Source organism: Zeus faber, assembly GCF_960531495.2.
Source record: "Zeus faber genome assembly, chromosome: 18".
In the NCBI taxonomy this organism is placed as follows: Eukaryota; Metazoa; Chordata; class Actinopteri; order Zeiformes; family Zeidae; genus Zeus; species Zeus faber.
Genome location: NC_137210.1, coordinates 29,866,424 through 29,887,828, shown reverse-complemented (window position 1 = coordinate 29,887,828; position 21,405 = coordinate 29,866,424). Strand labels below are relative to the sequence as shown.

Sequence of the window (21,405 nt, the reverse complement as noted above, 5' to 3'; positions counted from 1 at the left end):
TTCTAACTAAGGCAAAACTATCTTGTATATATAATGTATGTAGTTCCAGTTATACCCAACTACATTTTTTCTGGATTAATTTGAATCCCTACCTGGGACCTTCTCTTATCTCCCTCCCGTTCCTGTACCACTTGATAGCAGCCTTCTCCTTGGACAGCTTGCAGCTGAACTCTGCGTCCTCAAACTCGGTGACGGTCTGGTCTCTGAGCTGCGTGGTGAAGTCTGTCGGAGCCTCGCTGATGATCAGCTCGGCCGCACACTTGTCCTCCCCGACCAGCGTGGTGTATTCTCCCTCGTCGTCCATAACACAGTCCTTGATGGTCAGAGTGTGTTTGAGTCCATCTACCCTGTAGAGGATTCGCTTGCTGAGGACGACCTCCTTGCCGGCCTTCATCCACTGGACAGACATCCCAGGCCTGTTGACCTTGCACACAAAGCTGATGGTCTTCTTCTCCTGAGTTTCCACATCCTCAATGGGCTCCAGGAACCGAAGCATCTCCTCTGAAGGGTCATGGAGACAAACAGCAGTTATATACCGGCATTTCTTTCGTCGCCTTTATACAATCACATGTGGAAACCTATGTGATATAACTTAGAAAGGTTTTAAAAATGTATATCTGACTTCACATATTTAACTAGAAAATTGATATTCAATTTCCAATCGTCCAATATTGTTTACCGGATACTTTAGCCCTGGCAGAGCTCTTGGCTTGCTCTCCTCTGTGGTTGGTCAGGGTGACGGTGTAGTCAGCTTCATCGGCCTTCTGAGCATCTTTTATTCTCAGTGAGAAGACATTGTCCCTCTGGACCATGATGAACTTGCTGCTCTCAAACATGGTCTCGTCGTTCTTCAGCCACTTGGCCTTGGCTCCTTCTGAGTTCACCTCACAGTTAAACACTACCTCACCACCCTCCTTTACCTCTGTGTCTTTGATGGGTGTAATAATTCTTAATTTTTCTGGAATAAGAAAGAAACATTAAATGCATTAAAACCAAACATTTTGCTCAAGTGGAGTATTCACAAGTCTCAATTTAGCCTTTTGGTCAGAAAGTATTCACCAATAATATAAAGATCAGCTGAGGCTTTGATGTTCCCGATGTAGGCCACGTAGCCTCCCTCATCCTTCATCTCACAGTTCTTCACTATCAGCGCTCTTCTCTTTCCTTCAGTGACAATGCCATATTTTTCTCCAGTCTGGATCTCTGTGTTGCCCCTGAACCATTTGACTTCATAGGTTTCCTTAGAGACGGAGCAGACAAACTCTGCTTTATCTCCTTCCACCACCTCCTGGCTCTGAGGCCTGGAGATGAACTCTGCAGCAAGTTCTGCAAACACCACAGGACACAGTTTAGTGGTTGATTTGCTGAACAACATCTGGGGAACCGATGGTGAGTTCATATTCACTCTCAAATGTTCACCGATGTTGTTTGAATTTCAGTGTAAAACATGATAAATGACATTTAACCATCTGGCTATTGTATTATAAAGATGTCTTAAAACAGTGTTTTCATAGATTCTCACCATTTAGCTTCAGGTTGGCTGAGGTCTTAACACTGGGACTCAGTCTACAGTTGTATTCTCCTGCATCGTCCATCTTCAAGTCCTGTATGATGAGGATCCTCTTCCTCCCATCCATCACCTGCTCGTACCTTCCTCCCTCAGGAAGCTCCTGCTCCCCTTTGTACCATGTGACCTCTGCGCTGGGTTTGGACACTTCACAGATCAGTTTGACGCTGTCTGTCTCTGTTCCCTCCACGTTGGACAAGTTCTTAGTGAACCTCGCCTCCTCCTCTGTGAGGAAACAACATCAGAGTGGTTATTAGACTATACTAAAAGTATGTTGTGACTCTTGAACCATGAGTAAACCCTTGTGAGAATATGGCTTACCAATGACAGTCAGCATCCCGGAGGTTTTGGAGGTCCTAGCGTCACATTCGTACTCTGCCTCATCATCAAACACTGACTTGTGGATAACGAGGATACGCTGGACGCCCTTGGCATTTATCTCGTACTTCTTTCCTTTCCTGATCTCGCTGCCATCCTTAAACCAGCGAACCTGCTCGGCCACAGCGTGGAGATGTTGACATTCATATCACACACACTCTATCAATACCAATATCAACTACTACATGCTGTCAACATCAATGTAAATTAATTTGTATCATCTGCAGGATGTTCATCCCTAACTCTCACCTTGGCGGACTCACGAGACACTTCACATTCGAACCTGGCAGACTCTTTCTCTGCGACCTCCACATCATGGAGAGGTTTAGTGAACTCCACATATGGAGCTGTGGAGGAAACAACCATCAGTCACCATGTCATCGACCCAACAACGCATGAAATTCCTTTAATCAGGCCACAGGCTAGTGTTAATAATAGTAGCGCAAATTTTGGTCTTACGCTGAACATCCAGGAAGCAGGAGGTTTTAAACTCTTTAGCGTCGCAGGTATAAATCTTGGCTTCATCTGGAGTGCAGCCGTGGATGACCAGTCTTCTCTTCACACCTACAGCGATTATGTCAAACTTCTTGGTCTTGCGGATCTCCTGTCCATCTCTAAACCAGCAGACCTCTGCATTCTCTCTGGAGACCTCACACTCTAGAGTAACGGTGGCCTCCTCCTCCACCGTCTGGTCCTCCAGGGGTTTGGTGAACTCCACTGGAGGCTCTGCACAACACAGTGGCATGTTAGAAATAGGTTCACTTTCAACTGCTTTCTGCAGACCTGCCTACTAGTCCAGCAGGTGACTGGGAAGGGGGGGCAAACAGTCCTCTGAATGTACATGAACATGAACATTGAACATGCTTCGTAATGTTTGGGTGTTTACCTCTGACAGTGAGTGTGGCCTGAGTCTGGAAGTCCTTGGCGGTGAGTTTGACCTCACCAGCCTCAGACAGCTTCACATCTCTCACAGTCAGAGTGTGAACTTTGCCCTCAGCACGAGTCACAACCTGAAATAAGCCCCATGGTTAGCACAATGTTAAACATTAAAATCCTGGTCTGGAAGTGTCTTTTACAATAAAAGAAAAATAATGAATTTATTAGAAATTTATTTCAGAAAACTCTTCAGAAAGTTTGAGTTGTGGTTATGAATGTGGATTGCTTTTATATCAAAGATTTGATGGTTTGCTGGATGTCAGTGACATGGAGTACAGCCCAGCTGGTATCTTCCAAACTCTTGACAGTGTTATAAATAAGGTGAGGAATTCAAAGCCCTTATCTGGAGCAGATAGCACACCCTGCTGCCAGCAGACCCATATATGTAGAATGCATCCTCAGGGGTCTAGGTCCCTAGAATACATCCTAGTAGGTCTATGGTCCAATAAAGTAACGTCCTAAAATGCATCCTAGTTTCACTTCCTAAGGTGAAGCCAGTGAGACCTGACGATCAGATAGATCTGTCATAGAACTAAGGGATCTCCTCAACGTGGACAAGATGGATGGAACTGCTAGTTTTCACTGTGTGAGGGTTCCTCCAAGTGTTGTTTTGTCATTCCACAACCACTAGAGCTGTACTGCAATATGATGTACTGTACTGTACTGTGATGTGATGTGATGTGATGTGATGAGGTGTATATGAGTAATAGAGTTGTGCTCACCCTGTCACTTGCGTCCATCTTGTTTCCTCCCAAGTACCAGTCCACCACAATTCCCTCGTAAGACAGCTCACACTCAAAGGTTGCCGTCTCTCCTGCCGCCACGCTGACGTCCTTCAGGGGCCGACTGAGCGCGATGCTGCGAGCTGTGGAGGGAACCGGAGCTCAGGTTAGACCACACAGCTTCTCGCTGCTCACTCTGCGCCTCTACGAAGGGATGGGCTCAGGAATTGCTGCTCCACCAATCAGACACCAGCCACTTCAGATAGTAGCCCCATCTGCTAAAAGCAGCCAGCAGCAACTTACAGAGACGTGAGAAACCAACAAGGATTTATTACTGCAAATATAGAAATATAGAAAATACAAAAACAAGAAGTATATAATATAGACATGAAAAAAAAAAATATTAAAATAAAGAACAAAGAAACAACATTTTTACAGATTCATACAGTAAGCAATTTCCATAAAGGGTAGATTTGTACTCTTTGTTAAAGGAAAACAGAAAAAGTTTTGTCACCTTTGACTCTGAGCTGAGCGTTGGACTTAGCGTTGGCTGCAGAGAAGTCCACGGCTCCTGCCATGTCCAGATGGACGTTGTAGAGGATCAGCATGTGTTTGCTTCCCTCCTCCTTAATCTCCACATCCTGGAGGAACAGCAGGACATCAGGACAGACCACGGTAAGGAAGGACAGACATCAGGACAGACCACAGTGCAGCAGGACAGACAGCAGGACAGACATCAGGACAGACCACCTTACAGCAGGACAGACCAGGGTCCAGAATGACAGACAGCAGGACAGACATCAGGACAGACCACCTTACAGCAGGACAGACCAGGGTCCAGAATGACAGACAGCAGGACAGACAGCAGGACAGACCAGGGTCCAGACAGATCAGTTGAAATGAACTTGAACAAAGAGACTCACGTTGGACTGGTGGAGAGCTTCTCCTTTCAGCTTCCAATTGCCATGGACGTCCGCCTCTGAGATTTCCGTCTCGAACTTAGCACTCTCGGTCTCCGTCACCTCCACGCTGTACAGCGGACGCACCACCTTGATGTCCCGTTCTGCAGGGAGGCGGGAGAGGTTTTGTTTGCTTCAGCCGTTCATCACTTCGTGTTGAGGCACCATCAGATAAGCAGGTGGACTTGGCCTTACCTTCGATGTTGAGATTGGCTGTGGTTTTATCTGAGCCGCAGTCGCAGGTATAGGACCCGATGTTGGACTTCTCCGCCTTCTTCAATGTCAAGAGGCGCTTTTTGCCCTCTGCTCTGATGGCGATGAACTTTGATGGAGTGATTTCTTTACCGTCCTTGAACCATTTGACCTCTGCTACAGCCTTGCTGAGCTCACAGACTAGCGACACCTCGTCCCTCTCCACAGCAGTGTAGTTCTGCAGCTTGGTGGTGAAGTACAAATCTCCCTCTGCAGAGAACACAGCATTACACAATCAGCTTAAACACGTTTATTGGACTGGTATTGTACAGATTAACCTAAATAATTCAAGGGTTCCCAAATATTTTCATGGAGAGAACCCCTTGCCGGACTAAGTTTTGACTGAGGACCCCCCCCCCCCAAATAAAAGATTTACACCAAGGGTCTAAATCTCAAATAACCTGGGGCCCATTGGCACGATTGTCTCCGCCTGAGGGGGACCACATTGAAAGTCAAGCCTGTGAGAAAAATCAACACTGTCCCATTGGCCAGATATGGGCCTGGGGCCTGTGTGTTGAGACCCCTGTAAAACACTGTCATGTGGTTTAACATTTAACTTAAACATTGCTGACAAAAAATGCAAATCTCAAAGGAATGTATCAACTGCCCCCACCGTCATTAGTGAGGGTGATTATATAAATTTGAAAAGTAAAGGATCCTTTCGAGGATCCCTAGGGGGGCACAGACCCCGGTTTGGGAACCCCTGCAGTAGAAACACTGCTGGATGCACAGAACAGGTTGGTATGACCCAACAGGGTTTAGAACGGTGTATTTCTGGAGTTTACTAACCAATCACAGTGAGCATGGCTGTCACAGTCTTGCCCATGGCTTCCACCTTGATCATGGATGTGTCATCGATGGTGACTTCTTTGAAAGCCAGGGTGTGGATCTTTCCCTGGTCCGACATGTGGACCACCTTGCTGGGGTGGAGGCGGACATCGTTTCTATACCAGGCGACCTGGATCTCATCATGTGACAGTTCAATGCTGAACTCAGCCGTCTCTCTTTCCTTCACTGTAACATCCTTAATTGGCTTGACAAACTCAAGACGAATACCTGCCACAGACACATGGTTGAAATACATTTGTACTACGAGACTTTAACAAAATGGCCAACATTTAATTGTATGAACATAATAATCCAAATAAAAAAAACAATGAAATGAATGTCTTTAAATGACCTTGAATGACAAGCTTGGCAGACGTCCTCTTGTCCTCAGCCTCAAATATGTACTTGGCTTCATCCTCATACACAGCAGTCTTAATCACCAGGGTGTGTGTATTTCCCTCCTGAATAATCTCATACTTGTCGTCATTCTCCAGCTCCTGAGATCCCTTGAGCCAGCGGAAGCTCTTGGACACTCTGGATAGCTCCACCTCAAACCTCGCTTCGTCCTTCTCGTACACTTGCACTTCACCCAGAGGTGTGATGAAGTTGAGTGGAAGTTCTGAAATGATAAACGACCGGTTGTCTTAACACAATCATTTGTACATTTTGTCATTCATTCCAGGCTCATCCAACGCCAGGCTTTGCAGCACCTCAGTTAGCCATGGTCACCCTTCAGAATAGGACCTTACCCTTCACTTTCAGGTTAGCGGAGCACTTGGCGTTGGCAGCAGCGTATGCTACCTCACCGGTCTGGGAAACCTTACAGTTGTACAGGATCAGAGTGTGTTTGGCTCCCTCCTCAACAATGTCAACATCCTGGAAAACAGAACAAATATTTCTGTTAAATCCTCTGACAACTCCGCATGAAAACACTCCTCTTTGAATTGCCAAAGTGTACATATCACTAAATGATCCATTCAACCGATGAGTTGGGAACTCACAGCAGAAGGACTCAGGACTTCTCCATTCAGTTTCCAATGGCCGTTGACATCGTCCTCAGAGATCTGCACCTCAAAGCGAGCTGTCTCTCCATCAAACACCTCCACCCCATAAAGAGGACGCACCACCTTGATGTCACGAGCTATTGTGGGAAAATTAACAAAGTGTCAAAAGAATAAAGTTTTACTGCAAAACTGATATCTAACTAGACCAACGATATTAGCATGTGTTATTATTTTTTCCAGATAAAAAAAACAAGGGGCACAAAAGTTCTGCTAGTTGCGCAACATTCCAATTCTGGCATCCATGTTGCTTTCAGGTATACCTTCTATGATGATGCTGGCTGTGGTTTTGTCCGTTCCGCAGTCACATACATATTGCCCTTTGTCCTTTTCCTCAACTTTCTTAAGGATCAGAACTCTACGCGTGGCCTCAGATCTCATGACCACCATCTTTGAGCCGATGATCTCCTTATGCTCGTGGTACCACATGACAGGAACGTCTTTACTGAGCTCACAGTCCAGAGTCACCTCATCCCTCTCTGTAGCAGTGTAGTCCTGCAGCTTCACCAAGAACACGGCATCTCCCTCTGGAAGCAGGGAGAACACTGTTAGCTTTGGGTAATTAGCACACGCACAGATGCACAGACAGACAGACAGACAGACACACACACACACACACACACACAAATGGGTACATTTCCAGGAGTATGTGTTTTGATTGAAGCGGGGAGAAATTGAAAGGACAGATTGAGTTGAATAAATGAATTACCTATGACCGTCAGCTTTGCCATGGAGTAAATTCCTTTGGCCTCTGCCTTAATCTGGCAGGTATCGTCTAGAGACAACATCCTCATTTCTAGAGTGTGTTTCTTTCCATCAACATAGCTCAGCACCGTTCTGCTCAGGTGAAGCTTGACCTCGTTACGGTACCAAACCACCGGTACGTTCTCATGCGTCAGCTCCAGGACAAACTGTACCGTGTTACCTTCCTTCTCTGTTTGGTCTTGAAGGGGCTTGGTGACTTTGAGCCTCATGCCTAGAATACATCAGGGCACCAGACAACAGGTTGTGGTATCGGCCACTCATGATGCCAAGCATCCATCAACAGATAACAGGTATGAAGAAGCTCCAAGAGAGAAGAAGAACGACTGTAGAGGTCCAGCACTTACCTTCCACTGTTAGCTGAGCGGTCGACTTTTGGTCCAACACCTCAACAGTATATTGTGCTTCGTCATCAAACTCACAGCTGTTTATGATGAGCATGTGCTTCTTTCCATCATCTATAATTTCATATTTAGGACCTGGGGTGATAATGTCTGCCCCTCTGTACCACATGACCTTAGCCACATCCTTTGTGATGGTGCATTCAAACTTAGCCTGCTTCTTTTCAGGCACAGAAACGTCCTCCAGAGGAACAACAAAGCCCATTTCGATCTCTGGGTGGCATGAATGATGATTAGTTTAAAAACAGAAGTGACCAAAGCCCTAACTGTTCTTACCGTTATTGTCCGACAAAACATCGCTCCCAAAAAACAGACTTCTAACACTTGCTTACCTTTGACTGTTAGCATAGCGCTGGTGATGGCGTTCAGAGCCTGGTAGGACACTTCACCTGCCTGGTCCAGCTGGACATTCTTCAGGGTCAGGAAACGTTTCTTGCCCTCTGCCTTGATGTCACATGCCTAAAAAACAACCCATAGAGTTTAAATGAGCAAAATGTAAAGCGTTGTACTGCTCAGACAAAAAGGATAATGTCTTCACATTGAGAAAAGCTGGAGTGGGGTGATGTGTTTCTTCTCTCTTACCGGTGACCTTGTAAGGACTTGGCCTCTGAGTTTCCACTCTCCAGCCACGTCATCCTCAGAGATCTCCGTATCAAAGTTGGCCTCCTCTTTCTCCACCACCTCCACACTGGAGAGGGGCTTCAGGATCTCAGCCTCCCGTTCTGGAGGAAAAGGAGAAACAAATAACTGCTGAACAGACAGTACCCAGCAAACTACACATGTATGGGTTAGAAAGCACCGTTCGCTTCCTTAACACTCAGCAGCTGATCAGTGTGTGTGTAAAACAAACCTCCAAGCGTCAGTTTAGCAGAGTATTTCCGATCCTCCACCTGGAAGGTATATTCAGCCACATCATCAGGCTGGCAGTTGTTGACCGTAAGTGTCATGTCTGTTCCATCCTTCTCCACCTGCATCTTATCGGATGGAGCAATCTCATTCTCTCCCTTAAACCACTTCCAGTTGGGAGTGTCTTTGAACAGCTCACATTTAAATGTAGCCTTTGACTTGGGCTTCACATGCTGGTCTCTAAGTGGTTTCACCAGCCAGTCTTTGATGATTTCTGTACAGGAAAATTACTTTTTCAGTATAAAGTAGCAGTATAAAGGGCTGTAGTATTGTTTCAAAACACAGTTGCAATGATGGCTTACAGTTGAGGAGCTTAGAAATTGAAAGGATGAATAAATGATAATTCATCTCTCCTGAATGCTGCCTTGCTTACCAATCACTTTAACGTTCGTCGTCGTCTTGACATCTTCCTGATTGGCCACTTCACATGTGTAAAGACCAGCATCCTCCTCAGTGGAGTTCTGGATGGTCACAGCGTGCTGCAGTCCAATGATATTGATGGCCACCTTGCCAGCCTTCTTCTTGAGGAGCTCCCCGTTCCTCTTCCAGACCACATCTCTCTCTTTGTTCAGCTCACACGTCAGGTACATAGGCTGAGTCTTAATGCATGTAGTCTCTATCTCCAGTTCCTTAATCCACTTCACAGGCAACTCTACAAAAGGGCGTGACAAGAAAAGGCTGAATTATTTACTGTATATGGCAGCTAACTCACAATTTACCGTTGGACTTATATTATGCTTTCATTCTTGAGTTATAAAAAAGGTAATATGGTACAAATTCATATCAATTATTGGATTTGGTATTCTTATCCATAAAACCATATTGGTGGATTGATTCTGTTGGCTAAAAATGTATTCACTTACCTTCAACGATGAGCTTGGCTGTGCATGAGATCTCCTTGCCAGCGTTCTTGGCTATACATGTGTATTCCCCAGCATCAGAAAGCTGAACATCAATAATGTTCAGCTTGCGGTCTTTGCCATCTGATGTGAATTTGTGTTTTGGGCTCTCGCGGAGGTTGCTGCCGTCCTTCATCCAGGAAGCGATGGTGGTGGATGGAGAAACTTCACACTCAAACACAGCAGCGGAGCCAATAGACTCAGCCTCCGTCAACACAATGTCTTGAAGCTTCTTGATGAACTTCAGAGGAACAGCTTTGAGCTTGAATCCTCCGAAGGGATCCTCTGGTGGCGATGGGCCCTTTCCACCAGGCCTCAGACCTCTGCCCCTGCCACCATCACCAGGGGATGGGGTTTGTCTTGCTGCAATGCCAAAAAAAGTATTAGTATGACAGCACATTATGAATGTCTATTACAGCAAAGAGTTGAAGCGCTCTTTAAAGTTGGTAAAGAGTTGTTCTGAGAGCCAAGAGTGAAGAAACACTTGAAAGTTGTCAACAAATAACACAGAGGACAGACTGTTTTAGTCAGTGCTTTGAGCTCAGAGTGTATTCTCACCCCCAAATCCTCTGCCTCTGCCTTTCGCGGCCTCCTCTGTGGGCTTTCCATCTGGACAGAAAACAACAGGGTAAGTTTTCTTTATGGCTCTAAGACTTGTCTGACTTAAATATAGCAGAGGTTACTGGGGAAGATGTCAGAAGCAACATGCTGATTCTCAAAGACATATCAGTTCATGACATAGTCAGAACATTAAACACAAAGATTCAACATACAACAATGACTGAAGATGAGGATGACAGAATGAAACTTTAAATGACCAAGATGAACTCCAGGACAACATGTTCTTTCACAACACTGCAATTGGTGCAGAGGACCAGCCAATGCCCAATAAATGACACAACAAAATAAAGACAGACATTAAGATGAAGGACAATAAGGGAACAGCACAATGGATTGTTGAAAAATGACACAATGGTAGCTTGATGTGACATGTTGGATGGCAGAGGGATGGGCAGGTGGATTCAGGCAAGTCAAATGATTAGAGAGGAAGTGAATGATGATTTTATGAGTTGTCTTAGGATGAAGGAGCTCCAGGTTCATCAGTTGAGGAGTTAAGTGGCCTTTGCCTCACCTCGTTTGCCACCGGGCATGCCTGGAGTCTCCAACGCCCCATCCTCCCCTCTGCTTTCCCATTCCTCTGTGGGAACCAGTTCCCAGCCCCACGCCTCCTCCTCCTCTCCTTCCTGTTGCTGAGTCTCATACTCCTCTTCAAACACCTCCTCCTCCAGCTGGGTGGAGACCTTCCTCAGTTGCACAGCGCCAGGAGAAACTTCTTTCACCATGGGAATCTTCCCTTTAACAAGATTCCCTGCTTCTGCCGCCTTCTCTTCTTCTGGTGATGGCTTCTTAGGGACCTTTTTCAGAGTTATGGCTTCAGCAGAGTCTTTTGGTGAAACAGTTTTCAGAATCCTTTTGACTTTTTCAGCACTTGGTTTTCTCTCAACTGGAACAGACTCCAGTTCTTTAGGCTTTGGTTTATCAATTTTGGGAGATGGCGTCTTTTTCAGCTCAACCTTCTTGAGTTGTTCAAAAGGCTTCAGAGCCACTTCTTCTTTCTCCTCTTTCTCCTTTGGAGTAACTACCTTCTTCAGTATGAGTGGCTTGGCCTCCTCAACTCCCTTAGTCAGTATGAGTGGCTTGGCCTCCTCAACTCCCTTAGTCAGTATGAGTGGCTTGGCCTCCTCAACTCCCTTCTTCAGTATCAGTGGCTTGGCCTCCTCAACCCCCTTCTTCAGCATCTGTGGCATGGCCTCCTCAACTCCCTTAGTCAGCATCAGTGGCTTGGCCTCCTCAACTCCCTTAGTCAGTATCAGTGGCTTGGCCTCCTCAACTCCCTTCTTCAGTATCAGTTGCTTGGCCTCCTCAACCCCCTTCTTCAGCATCAGTGGCTTGGCCTCCTCAACTCCCTTCTTCAGCATCAGTGGCTTGGCCTCCTCAACTCCCTTCTTCAGCATCAGTGGCTTGGCCTCCTCAACTCCCTTAGTCAGTGTCAGTGGCTTGGCCTTCTCTGGAGTCTTCTCACGCTTTGGCTTGTCTCTACCCACTGTAGACAAAGGAGTCTTCTTCAGTTCTACCCCCTTCTTTGTGGTCTCTGCATAGTTTTGCAGTATCTCCTTCCCATTTTCTGCAACTGGTTTTTGTGATTGCTCTGCTTTTATAGCTTGGCGTACTTTAGCGGGAGGACTGGGCTTTTTAGTGGCAGCTGGCTCAGGCTCTCTAGGTTTCTCAGCCTCCTTCTCAGTGACTGCAGTCATCTTAACTTCCCCATGCTGCTGTTCCTGGAGGTCCTTAGGAGCTTGGATTGGTACTTTTGTGTCAACATGCTTCTTATTATTCTCATGAGGTTTTTCATCATCCTTTGGGATCTTGCTAAAAGGCTTCATTTCAACGTTCTGATTATCTTTATCTGTTATTGTTTTAGCTTTGGTACGAAGCTTGCCAGCATCTAGATGTTCTTCATCTTTAAGAGCTTTATCAAGGAGTTTCTTAGGCCTCATCCCCTCCTGTTCTTTCTTGCCATCAGGGACTATGCCAGTTTTGGATGGAGGAGTTGGTTCATTTTGTGGTTGCTTTACAGCGGCAGTAGGTTGATCCCTCGGCAGTGTCTCACTTCTTTTGAAGGGTTTTAGTTCTGTATCTTTCCTTGCTTCACTTTCTTTCTTATCTTCAGGGTGTTCAGCTTCCTCTGGTGTCACGGATTTTTTAAATGGTTTGAGTTTCACAATTTCTTGGTCCTTTTCCCCAATTGGTAACTTTTTAATTTTCTTTTTAGAGAGGTCTTCTTCGAGTGCTTTGTCATATGGTGCTTTAAAGGCTCTTTCCCATCTTTTCTTCTCATCTTCTGCTTCCATCTTTTCTGTTTCCATGGAACAGTCCAACTGAGAAGATTCTTCCTCTGCAGTGAAGACGCGTTCAGCTCTCTCCAGTGTAATTATCTCTCGATCGTCCCTCTCATGCAGTGCATGAACAATTAGTTCTGCGTCATAATGCCTTTTTACCTCTGCACTACAAGTGATCACTTCCTGCTCAGGTTCTTTAGGTTTACTTGGAACCTTTTTCAACGTTACTGTTGGAGGTTCCTCCTCTCCTTTCACTGGCTTTCCAAAGGGTTTTAATTTAACAGCTTTTTGCTCCTTGTCTGTCTTTGGCAGTTTAGTTATTTTTTTCTTCACTACGCTCTGTTCTTCAGAAACTTCATCTCTCTCTGATTTTGGGCTTTGCACCAGTTGTGCTTTTTCATGTTCCTGTAAAACTTCAACTCTTTCACCCTTCTCCAAATAGTCCAGCTGCACTATCTCTTCCTCTGCAGTGAAGATGCGCTCAGTTCTCCCGAGCGTGAAGATCTCGCGGTCTTCTCTGTCATGAAGTCTGTGGATTGTGAGTTCAGAATCATGATGCCTCACAACTTCTGCTTTATGTGTGATGATTTCCGTCTCAGGCTCTTGAGGTTTAACTGGGACCTTCTTTAGCTTGATCACCTCTGCCACTGGCTCATTTTCCTTTGGTAATCTGCTGAATCTGCTCTTTAACTTTGGTGATTCAGGCGTTTTTGTTTCCTGAACAGGTATCTTATCCCTTGGTTTATGAGGTAGCACTGTGTTAAAGTGAAGATATATTTTTTATATACATACAGTTTACATACAAACAAACAAACTCATTACATTTTAGATTTTTAACCAGCCCATTGACATAAACAACTAAGACATGTACAACAACACAAACAATTTCTTTGCCACATTAACAAATACATATATCCAGCATAATATATGTTTTAACTGATTAAAAAAAAGAAGAAATTATTGTTTTTTTTATGATGAAGCAATTAAGGTGTATACCTTTGGTTGATCCAGGTGCTGTGACAGGTCCCTTGTCTGCAAGAATTTGAATAATATCAGTGTAATTATAGAGGTCTAAGCAGAGTTAGGAAGAGGGGCAAAGCTCAATAAAAACGCACACTAGCTCCTAAAGAAGAAGCTTGTGCTGTAAGGAAGTGTGGTGTGTACTTTCTTAACGAATTATCGTACTTTCCACTCCATAAGAATGTTTTGGATCAAAGCTGTGACTTTGGTATTCAGGTAGGTAGGCAGGTATTCAGCTTCATGTGAAATCTTCCAGATAAGGTTCACCATATTGGCATTTATTGAATGTGTATTGTAGTACACACAGCATGATGAAGGGGTATTGAGATACATAAACATAAGAAAAAATCTTAAACCAAGGGCAGTTATTTGGTCAACTGACACCGCAGCATTAATGCCAAACACAGTCCTGTTTGCTAGTGTGAAGAACTCAGCCATGAAAGAATTGCTCGAGGTGAGCAGCAGCAGGCGAGACATGAACACACATAAATATGACGTAGATATTAGAGAAGAGAAGTTACCTTCAGGGGCAGAGCTTTCCTCTGCAGGAGAAGGTGGAGAGGGCTGCTTCTCTGTTGGTGCAGAATGCCACTTCTCCACTGGTGCAACTTAAGTGACAAGAATGCCAACTTGGTAAACATTTCTTGCTGATTGATCAACAAAAAAACCTACTTAGAGTACATGTAGAGTGATACATTGATACACAACACAGACAAATGGATACTTTAACACTTCCAAACAGTTAAACAACATGGATGACAGACCAGAGAGACTACCTGGAACAGGGGTAACCTTCGCAGCAGGAGCAGGGGGAGGTGATTGTTTTGGTGTTGGTGCTTTCTTTTCTTCTTGAGGAAGCACTTTGAAATAAAAAAAAATGTGAAGGTCACAAGCAAGAACCCAAAAAGTTTAGTGAGCTGAACTATGGACCATAAGAATAGTTTTAAAGAAACCAGAACAAACACAAGAAGGTTGACAGCTGGACTGAAAATCAAAAAATCAAATTAAATCAATAAAATTAACCAGAATCTGAACAAGCGAAGACGGGGTGCCTGGGTGAGAGTTGTTTAAGAGTCACAGAAATAAAGAGAGGTAAGTGATATTTCAACAAACAAAAGGAGGAATACCTGTAGGGGCAGCAGGAGGGGGAGGTGATGGTTTGGGTGTTGATGGAGATGCTCTCTTGTCTTCTTGAGGAGAGACTTTGGAATATAAGATGCTATGGTCACAACAGGGAAACTGACCAGCTCAGTCAAGAGTATATCAAGGCAATACAAACAACAAACAAACAGCAAAGAACACAACATTAGGACAAAAAGGGAGACAAAAAGAAGTGGTAAAGGTGACAAACCCCAACCCTGAAGGTACAAGGACGATGACATTTAATGAATGAGAAATCCACTCAACTTTGATTGAAGATTAGATTATACCCATACCATACATCATTACATTGAAACAGCTGTTAATAACAGACAAAGCATACTGATGGTAAACTAACAAAGAGTAGTTGAAAAGATGTACATGACTGAAGAGGTAAGAATGTATACTGTGAGGACAGATGGTGAGTGTTGTAAGAGGAAAGAGGGGGCGATCTGCAGGCGATCATAAAGAAGTGAGCAGCTCAGAGCAAAGAATACCTTTCACTGGGATTTCATCTGTGACAGTCCATGTCCTTTGCGATCTGTCCGTGCTGTCCTCTCTCCGTGGAGAAGGCTTAGCTGTGGAGGTTTTCTGCTCTTTAAGGGATTCTAGTTTATAACAAACTGTTTCTAATCCACGCATTTCCTGGGGTGGAGGAGGAACCGTTTTCTTGGATTGATCAGATTCTTCATCTGGGCACACAGCTTTTTTCTGTGTGGTAACTTGTTTACGAGATATTTTGCTTGCGGTAGCTATATTTTGCGGGGTAGTTTTCAGGGGTAAAGTTGTACTATCTTCTGAAGGAAAGGATAATTTGGATGGCGGAGCAAGAATGCCCTTCATAGCTGCGGTTGGCCTCTTTGTTGGTAATTCAGCTTCTTTCAGTGGTGTAAGCTCTTCCTCAACACAGACAGCTTCTCTAGATGGTTCAACGTTTTCTCCAGAATCTTCCGTGGCAGTTGTCTTCATAGGTGGCAGATTTTCTTCCAGGAGAGACACTTCTTTTGCATCAATGATGGCTTTCTCGAGATGTCCAACATTTTCAGGAGAAATTTTGGTTATGGCGGTTGTTTTCTTGGATGGTGAAACTTGTTCCTCAGTGGAGTTCTTCTGCATTATTGCTGAAGTCTGGTTTTTCATTGAGACTAACGTTTTGCTCAGAGAAACTTCATCTTTCTTTGATGGGGATGAGACGACCTCCTTTAGACGAGGGCAAATGGATATTTGAGGTGGAAGTACTTGTTCAGAGAGAGGGACCTCCTTAGTAGTGTTTTCTTTTTTAAGTGCGGTGACTTCCTGGGTAGAAACCACTGTGGATGGGACAGAATCTTCCACTACAAAGGCATCGGGAGCTATTTCTTCAGTAGGCTTTTCCTCCTGTGCAACAACCTGGTCGGATCTTTCCTGTCTACATGAGAATCCCTCAGTGTAAGCTATGGGGTCTGGAAATTGTCTCTGGAGAATTTCTTGTGTAATTTTCTTTGGTGTTAGTGCATCTTTCTTGGTTGGAGCCACTGTTTTGGAAGGAGGCATCTCTGATAGAACAGTCTTTTTGGGCGGAGATGTTTTATCTCTCTTGGTTGGAGAGACATGTTCAGTAGGAGACGGACAAACAGACTCATGAAGAATGTCTTCGTCTTGACCAAACTCGTCTTCACTAGACGTGTCAGGAAGTTTAACCTCTGTGATTTTCAAGTCCTTGTGTAGTTTAACTTCATATTCTGTTGACTCGGTCTCCTGTGGCACAGCAAAATCATTTTCATATCTATCTGGAGTAAATTCAATCTTCTGACTGTTACTGTACCATACCTTCTCTGCCACCCTTTCTTCACTCACCTCGCTTTTTAAAAATAAATCTTCTCTTAAATGAGATCTAGTCGGTTTCTTTATGCTTTCAGACACCCTAACTTCATCCTCTTTGGAAGCCGATCCGGTCAGACAGATTTGCTCACTGAATCCCAGCCTCAGAGGGGACTCATTTCTGTCGTCAACAGCTGCTGTTTCTTCAGGTTCAGTCGTCATCACAACTGGAGTGTCTTAAGATACAAGATGGAAGAGTAGCACCATGGAGCGATGTCAAAGAGGAATAAGATGCAAAACAAAGAACAAAGCAAAGATTTCAGTCATTACTTTGTTATTGTGCATTTTGTGACTGGAAAAGATCGACCACATGATAAATGACTACCTGTCTGTTGTAGACAGTCTCTAGGCTGAGACTGAAATTCTACTTCTACAGCAGGAGGGATTTTATTTGTTTTCTGCGACGCTGCAGTCAATAAAACACACCCAATCAAACTAAACGTAACACATATTAATATACCTAAATATCTTGAAATGTAATATGAGCTCAAAGCATATTTGTTACCTTTAGCAGTTGTTGTCTGTTCCATCTTTGGTTTAATTATTGTGGGTTTTGCCTGTGGTAACTCCATCCGTTTTACTGTTTTAGTACATGGCACAGCAAAGCACACAAAAAAGGACAATAAAACACAGACACTAAGACTGAACGTTGCAAGAATTTGTGTAAGATGATCACTAGATAAAATATAAAGATTGTGACCAGATTTACAGAAGGATTTACAAATTGTGAAGATGTGAGTGTGTACTTGTCCCTCGTCATTTAAGATATAGTTACCTTCCGATTGAGGAGTCGGTGTTTGAGCCTGTGGGATTTGTGTCTCAGCAATTGATGGTGCTGGCACTGCTTTGCAGATTGACTGCGGCTCCTCTTTCTCTGGTCTTGATGCTTCTGGGATGTTTTTGGGTGCCTCGTGAACCTTCATAGGTGCTTCTAGAACCTTCCTAGGTTCTTCTGGAACCTTCCTAGGTGCTCCTAGAACCTCCTTAGGTTCTTCTGGAACCTCCGTATGTTCTTCTGGAACCTTCCTTGGTGCTTTTGGAACCTTCCTAGGTGCTTCTGGAACCTCCTTAAGTTCTTCTGAAACCTCCCTAGGTGCTTCTGTAACCTCCCTAGGTGCTTCTGTAACCTTCCTAGGTGCTTCTGGAACCCCCCTACGTGCTTCTGGGATATCCAAAGGTGCTTCTGGGACCTTCCTAGGTTCTTCTGGAATCTCCTTAGGTGCTTCTGGAACATTCCTAGGTGCTTCTGGGACTTTCCTAGGTGCTTCTGGAACCTTCCTAGGTGCTTCTGGAACCTTGTTAGGTTCTTCTGGCACCTTTCTAGGTGCTCCTGGAACCTCCTTAGGTGCTTCTGGTACCTTCCTAGGTGTTTCTGGGACCTTCCTAGGTTCTTCTGGAACCTCCCTATGTGCTTCTCGAACCTTCCTAGGTGTTTCTGGGACCTTCCTGGGTTCTTCTGGAACCTCCCTAGGTGCTTCTGGGACCTTCCTAGGTGCTTCTGGGATCTTCCTAGGTTCTTCTGGAACCTCCCAAGGTGCATCTCGAACCTTCCTAGGTGCTTCTGGGACATCCTTAAGTTCTTCTGGAACCTCCCTAGGTGCTTCTGTAACCTTCCTAGGTGCTTTTGGAAACCCCCTACGTGCTTCTGGAACCTCCCTATGTGCTTCTGGAACCTTCGTATAAGCTCCTGGAATCTCCTTAGGTGCTTCTGGGACCTTCCTAGGTTCTTCTGGAACCTCCCTATGTGCTTCTAGAACCTTCCTATAAGCTCCTGGAATCTCCTTAGGTGCTTCTGGAACCTTCCTAGGTGCTTCTGGAACCTTGCTAGGTTCTTCTGGCATCTTTCTAGGTGCTCCTGGAACCTCCTTAGGTGCTTCTGGGACCTTCCTAGGTGCTTCTGTGACCTTCCTAGGTTCTTCTGGAACCTCCCTAGGTGCTTCTGGGACCTTCCTATGTGCTTCTGGGACCTTCCTAGGTTCTTCTGGAACCTCCCTAGGTGCATCTCGAACCTTCCTAGGTGCTTCTGGGACGTTCCTAGGTTCTTCTGGAGCCTCCCTAGGTGCTTCTGGGACCTTCCCAGGTCCTTCTGGAACATCCCTAGGTGCTTTTGGAACCTTCCTATGTGCTTCTGGAACCTCCGTAGGTGCTTCTTGGACCTTCTTAGGTTCTTCTAAAATCTTCCCAGGTACTTCTGGAACCTGCCCTGGTGCTTCTGAAACCTTTGTAGAAACTAACATATGTGCTTCTTGAGCTGGCTTTGCTGCCGGAGCATGGCTCATTTGTTGTCGTGCATTAAGTTCAGCCCTTGGCCCCTCCAGAATTGGCTTGACTCCCTCAGAGACTGGCACATGAACAGTTTGCTTATGTTCTGAAGGAACACTTGTTGATTCACTTGGGGCCACTGCATCAGGTGGATGTTCAGGAGCACACCATGGAGCTTCTGATCCATGTTTACCTGTTGGTTCCCTTGGTGCCACTGGAAGTGTCTTGGCTTCCATAGATGGAGGTTTAGGAGATTCTGATCCATGTTTTCTTTCAGGCTTGGTGAGAGGTGCAGATGTCCCTGGTTCTGACACATCTTGAAATGACAATTTATACATTGATTATGTTTTACAATTGTTTAAAGAGAAACTGAAATGTGCAAACCACACTCTAACGAATGCTTAGCACATTAAATACATATTTATACAAACACATGTGAAAGATACCATGATGGAGAGATCACATTTTAAGCACAAAGAATAGCACTTCAAACACTATGGAGTAGCATATGACCTATAGTGTTTACAGCATCTACTGCAGTACCTTCAGATGGAGAAACCTCTGCCTTGCATGGTGTAACCTTAGGTGCACTAGGATGAACCACTGGCTCCACTGGACTGGAGACAGCCGGCACTTAAAGCAACATTAAATATACTGTTTCAACAGCAAGTGACTGAACATGTGTACATGAACCCACAAGACTTAAAGAGACAGTAAAAGAAACAAAAACATTTAATCAAAAGGCAAGAATTTCAAGGTCAGCTGCTAATACCTTTAGGTTCAGATGGTGAGATGGTTAGTTTTGGTGTGCTTGGCTGAACACCAGGCTCCTCTTCTCTTGGTAGTGTTGGCTCTTAAGAAAAAGGTTGAAATGTAGATATATACAGTATATATCCAATAACTTACAGCTGATGAGGTTCATTAAGAGAGCTGTTCACACTCTGACGAGTGCTTGGCATTGGACTTAAGTGAAAAAGTCAAGAGGAATAAGTAATACACACAAGACAAGACATAACACAAAACAGAATATAAGATATATTCCACCACACTAACCAACAACAGATTGTCATTGATATAAGAGTATAAAGATTGGCGATATCCCGTGTTCTACCTCTTTTTGAAAGGGCTTTGGTCTTGGGGGGAGTAAGTTTGGCTGCAGTTGGCTGAACAGCTGCATCTCCTGGTGTGGTAACAGCCGGAACTTGGAAAGCAGTGAAAAGTTTATTTTACCCTACAGGTCATTTTGTGGATTCCACAGACCTTAGTCGCGTTAGTTTATAGTGCTTCTCAGTATTAGCATATGTTATGTTAGTATATGAGTTAACAGGGTAAGGAAAATACAGCTAGTGGGTTAACTACAAACTTGAAGAGGTCTCTAGAAAGGGGCAACCAACTGTTATCCTTCAAGGCCAAGACCATTAGATAACACCAGCTCAAGAAGTTAGCATCAAACACACAGACTCTATGTGAAAACACACAACTAGGTTTGTTTTCCAAAACAAATTACCTTTCTCCACAGCCGCTTGTGGGGGAGTTTCAGGTCTCGCCGTAGGCTCAACTCCGCGCTCTTCAAGAAAATACCAAGATTTTTTTCATCTGTTTTCCATGCAGTTTCACTCAACATAGTATATCTACACAAAACATCATGTTGGGTAAGCGGGTAAACACGACGAGGGGGCTTTCCAACATGAACCAATGAGTCTATTGTACCTGCAGATTGAGGAGCTTGTGGGGTCAGCCTGGTCTGCTCAGGCTCAGAACTCGTGGTGACTTGTGGTTCGGTCACTACTCTTTTCTGTGGCACCTGAGGCTCAGCGACTATTTTAGGTTTTGCTGTGGTTGGGGGGAGGTATGGTTCGGTTGGGGTCTTTCTGTGAACGGCTACTGCCGTTGGTAGAGCTTCTGTGAAGGTTGTTGGTTCTTCAAGGTAACACAGAAACATGGCCTTCAGTCAACACAGACTAGAAGAGTTGTTTGAAGTGTAAAAGAGCCAAAGAGACACCAAAGAAAAACATTTTCTGTATTGAATTCACAAGCATCAGTAGAATTAAGCAGTGAGATTACACATTTCACGCAAAATCTGACTGACAACATACAGAATGGACAGGAAAGACAGACACACTTTATATTAAGCCTAAGCAAAGCGTTTTAAAAGAGGACTTGTTAAATAGGACAGCTGAATAGGAATATAAATGAATGTGTGACATGTCAAATGTGTAGAGAACCCCAGTGGTGAAACAAGAGCCAGCGAAATAACAGACTGCAATATTAAGTACTTAATGTTGACCCAGTCCAAAATCAGATCAAAATTAAGTATTAGCAGATTGTATTAAATGTCTGAAGCTCAACTCTTAAGAATGAAGTGTAATAAGAATGTGATCTAATATTTAACAAGAGAATTCTGAACGCCACTGACACAAGCTACAGAGACATTGGACAATTGATTACCTTGTGGGGCCGAGGACTCCTCAAGCCGTGGGGGAGGACCCGGAGGGACCTGGAGCTCAGGCTTCTTTGGGATAGTTACTTAAAAACATTACCAACATGTGTTT

General features: G+C 44.5%; 1 protein-coding gene across 1 annotated transcript in view; it reads right to left on the bottom strand.

Annotated features, from left to right (window-relative positions):
• The window catches only part of LOC307244003 (titin-like), a gene marked incomplete at its 5' end in the record, with an annotated part of 164,899 nt that overhangs the window by 92,595 nt on the left and 50,899 nt on the right, over nucleotides 1-21,405 (bottom strand). Inside the window, 29 exons of the mRNA XM_080018975.1 lie at nucleotides 93-501; nucleotides 680-958; nucleotides 1,060-1,326; nucleotides 1,523-1,792; nucleotides 1,889-2,057; nucleotides 2,195-2,292; nucleotides 2,405-2,671; nucleotides 2,832-2,955; nucleotides 3,604-3,746; nucleotides 4,118-4,244; nucleotides 4,527-4,666; nucleotides 4,758-5,024; nucleotides 5,604-5,870; nucleotides 5,995-6,261; nucleotides 6,392-6,518; nucleotides 6,644-6,783; nucleotides 6,967-7,230; nucleotides 7,413-7,679; nucleotides 7,813-8,079; nucleotides 8,199-8,325; nucleotides 8,449-8,588; nucleotides 8,717-8,986; nucleotides 9,146-9,424; nucleotides 9,636-10,034; nucleotides 10,230-10,280; nucleotides 10,804-12,258; nucleotides 13,000-13,100; nucleotides 17,572-18,264; nucleotides 18,349-18,688. Of these exons, the coding sequence (XP_079875101.1) occupies nucleotides 93-501; nucleotides 680-958; nucleotides 1,060-1,326; nucleotides 1,523-1,792; nucleotides 1,889-2,057; nucleotides 2,195-2,292; nucleotides 2,405-2,671; nucleotides 2,832-2,955; nucleotides 3,604-3,746; nucleotides 4,118-4,244; nucleotides 4,527-4,666; nucleotides 4,758-5,024; nucleotides 5,604-5,870; nucleotides 5,995-6,261; nucleotides 6,392-6,518; nucleotides 6,644-6,783; nucleotides 6,967-7,230; nucleotides 7,413-7,679; nucleotides 7,813-8,079; nucleotides 8,199-8,325; nucleotides 8,449-8,588; nucleotides 8,717-8,986; nucleotides 9,146-9,424; nucleotides 9,636-10,034; nucleotides 10,230-10,280; nucleotides 10,804-12,258; nucleotides 13,000-13,100; nucleotides 17,572-18,264; nucleotides 18,349-18,688 (8,014 nt within the window). The remainder of the gene's footprint in view (nucleotides 1-92; nucleotides 502-679; nucleotides 959-1,059; nucleotides 1,327-1,522; nucleotides 1,793-1,888; nucleotides 2,058-2,194; nucleotides 2,293-2,404; nucleotides 2,672-2,831; nucleotides 2,956-3,603; nucleotides 3,747-4,117; nucleotides 4,245-4,526; nucleotides 4,667-4,757; nucleotides 5,025-5,603; nucleotides 5,871-5,994; nucleotides 6,262-6,391; nucleotides 6,519-6,643; nucleotides 6,784-6,966; nucleotides 7,231-7,412; nucleotides 7,680-7,812; nucleotides 8,080-8,198; nucleotides 8,326-8,448; nucleotides 8,589-8,716; nucleotides 8,987-9,145; nucleotides 9,425-9,635; nucleotides 10,035-10,229; nucleotides 10,281-10,803; nucleotides 12,259-12,999; nucleotides 13,101-17,571; nucleotides 18,265-18,348; nucleotides 18,689-21,405) is intronic.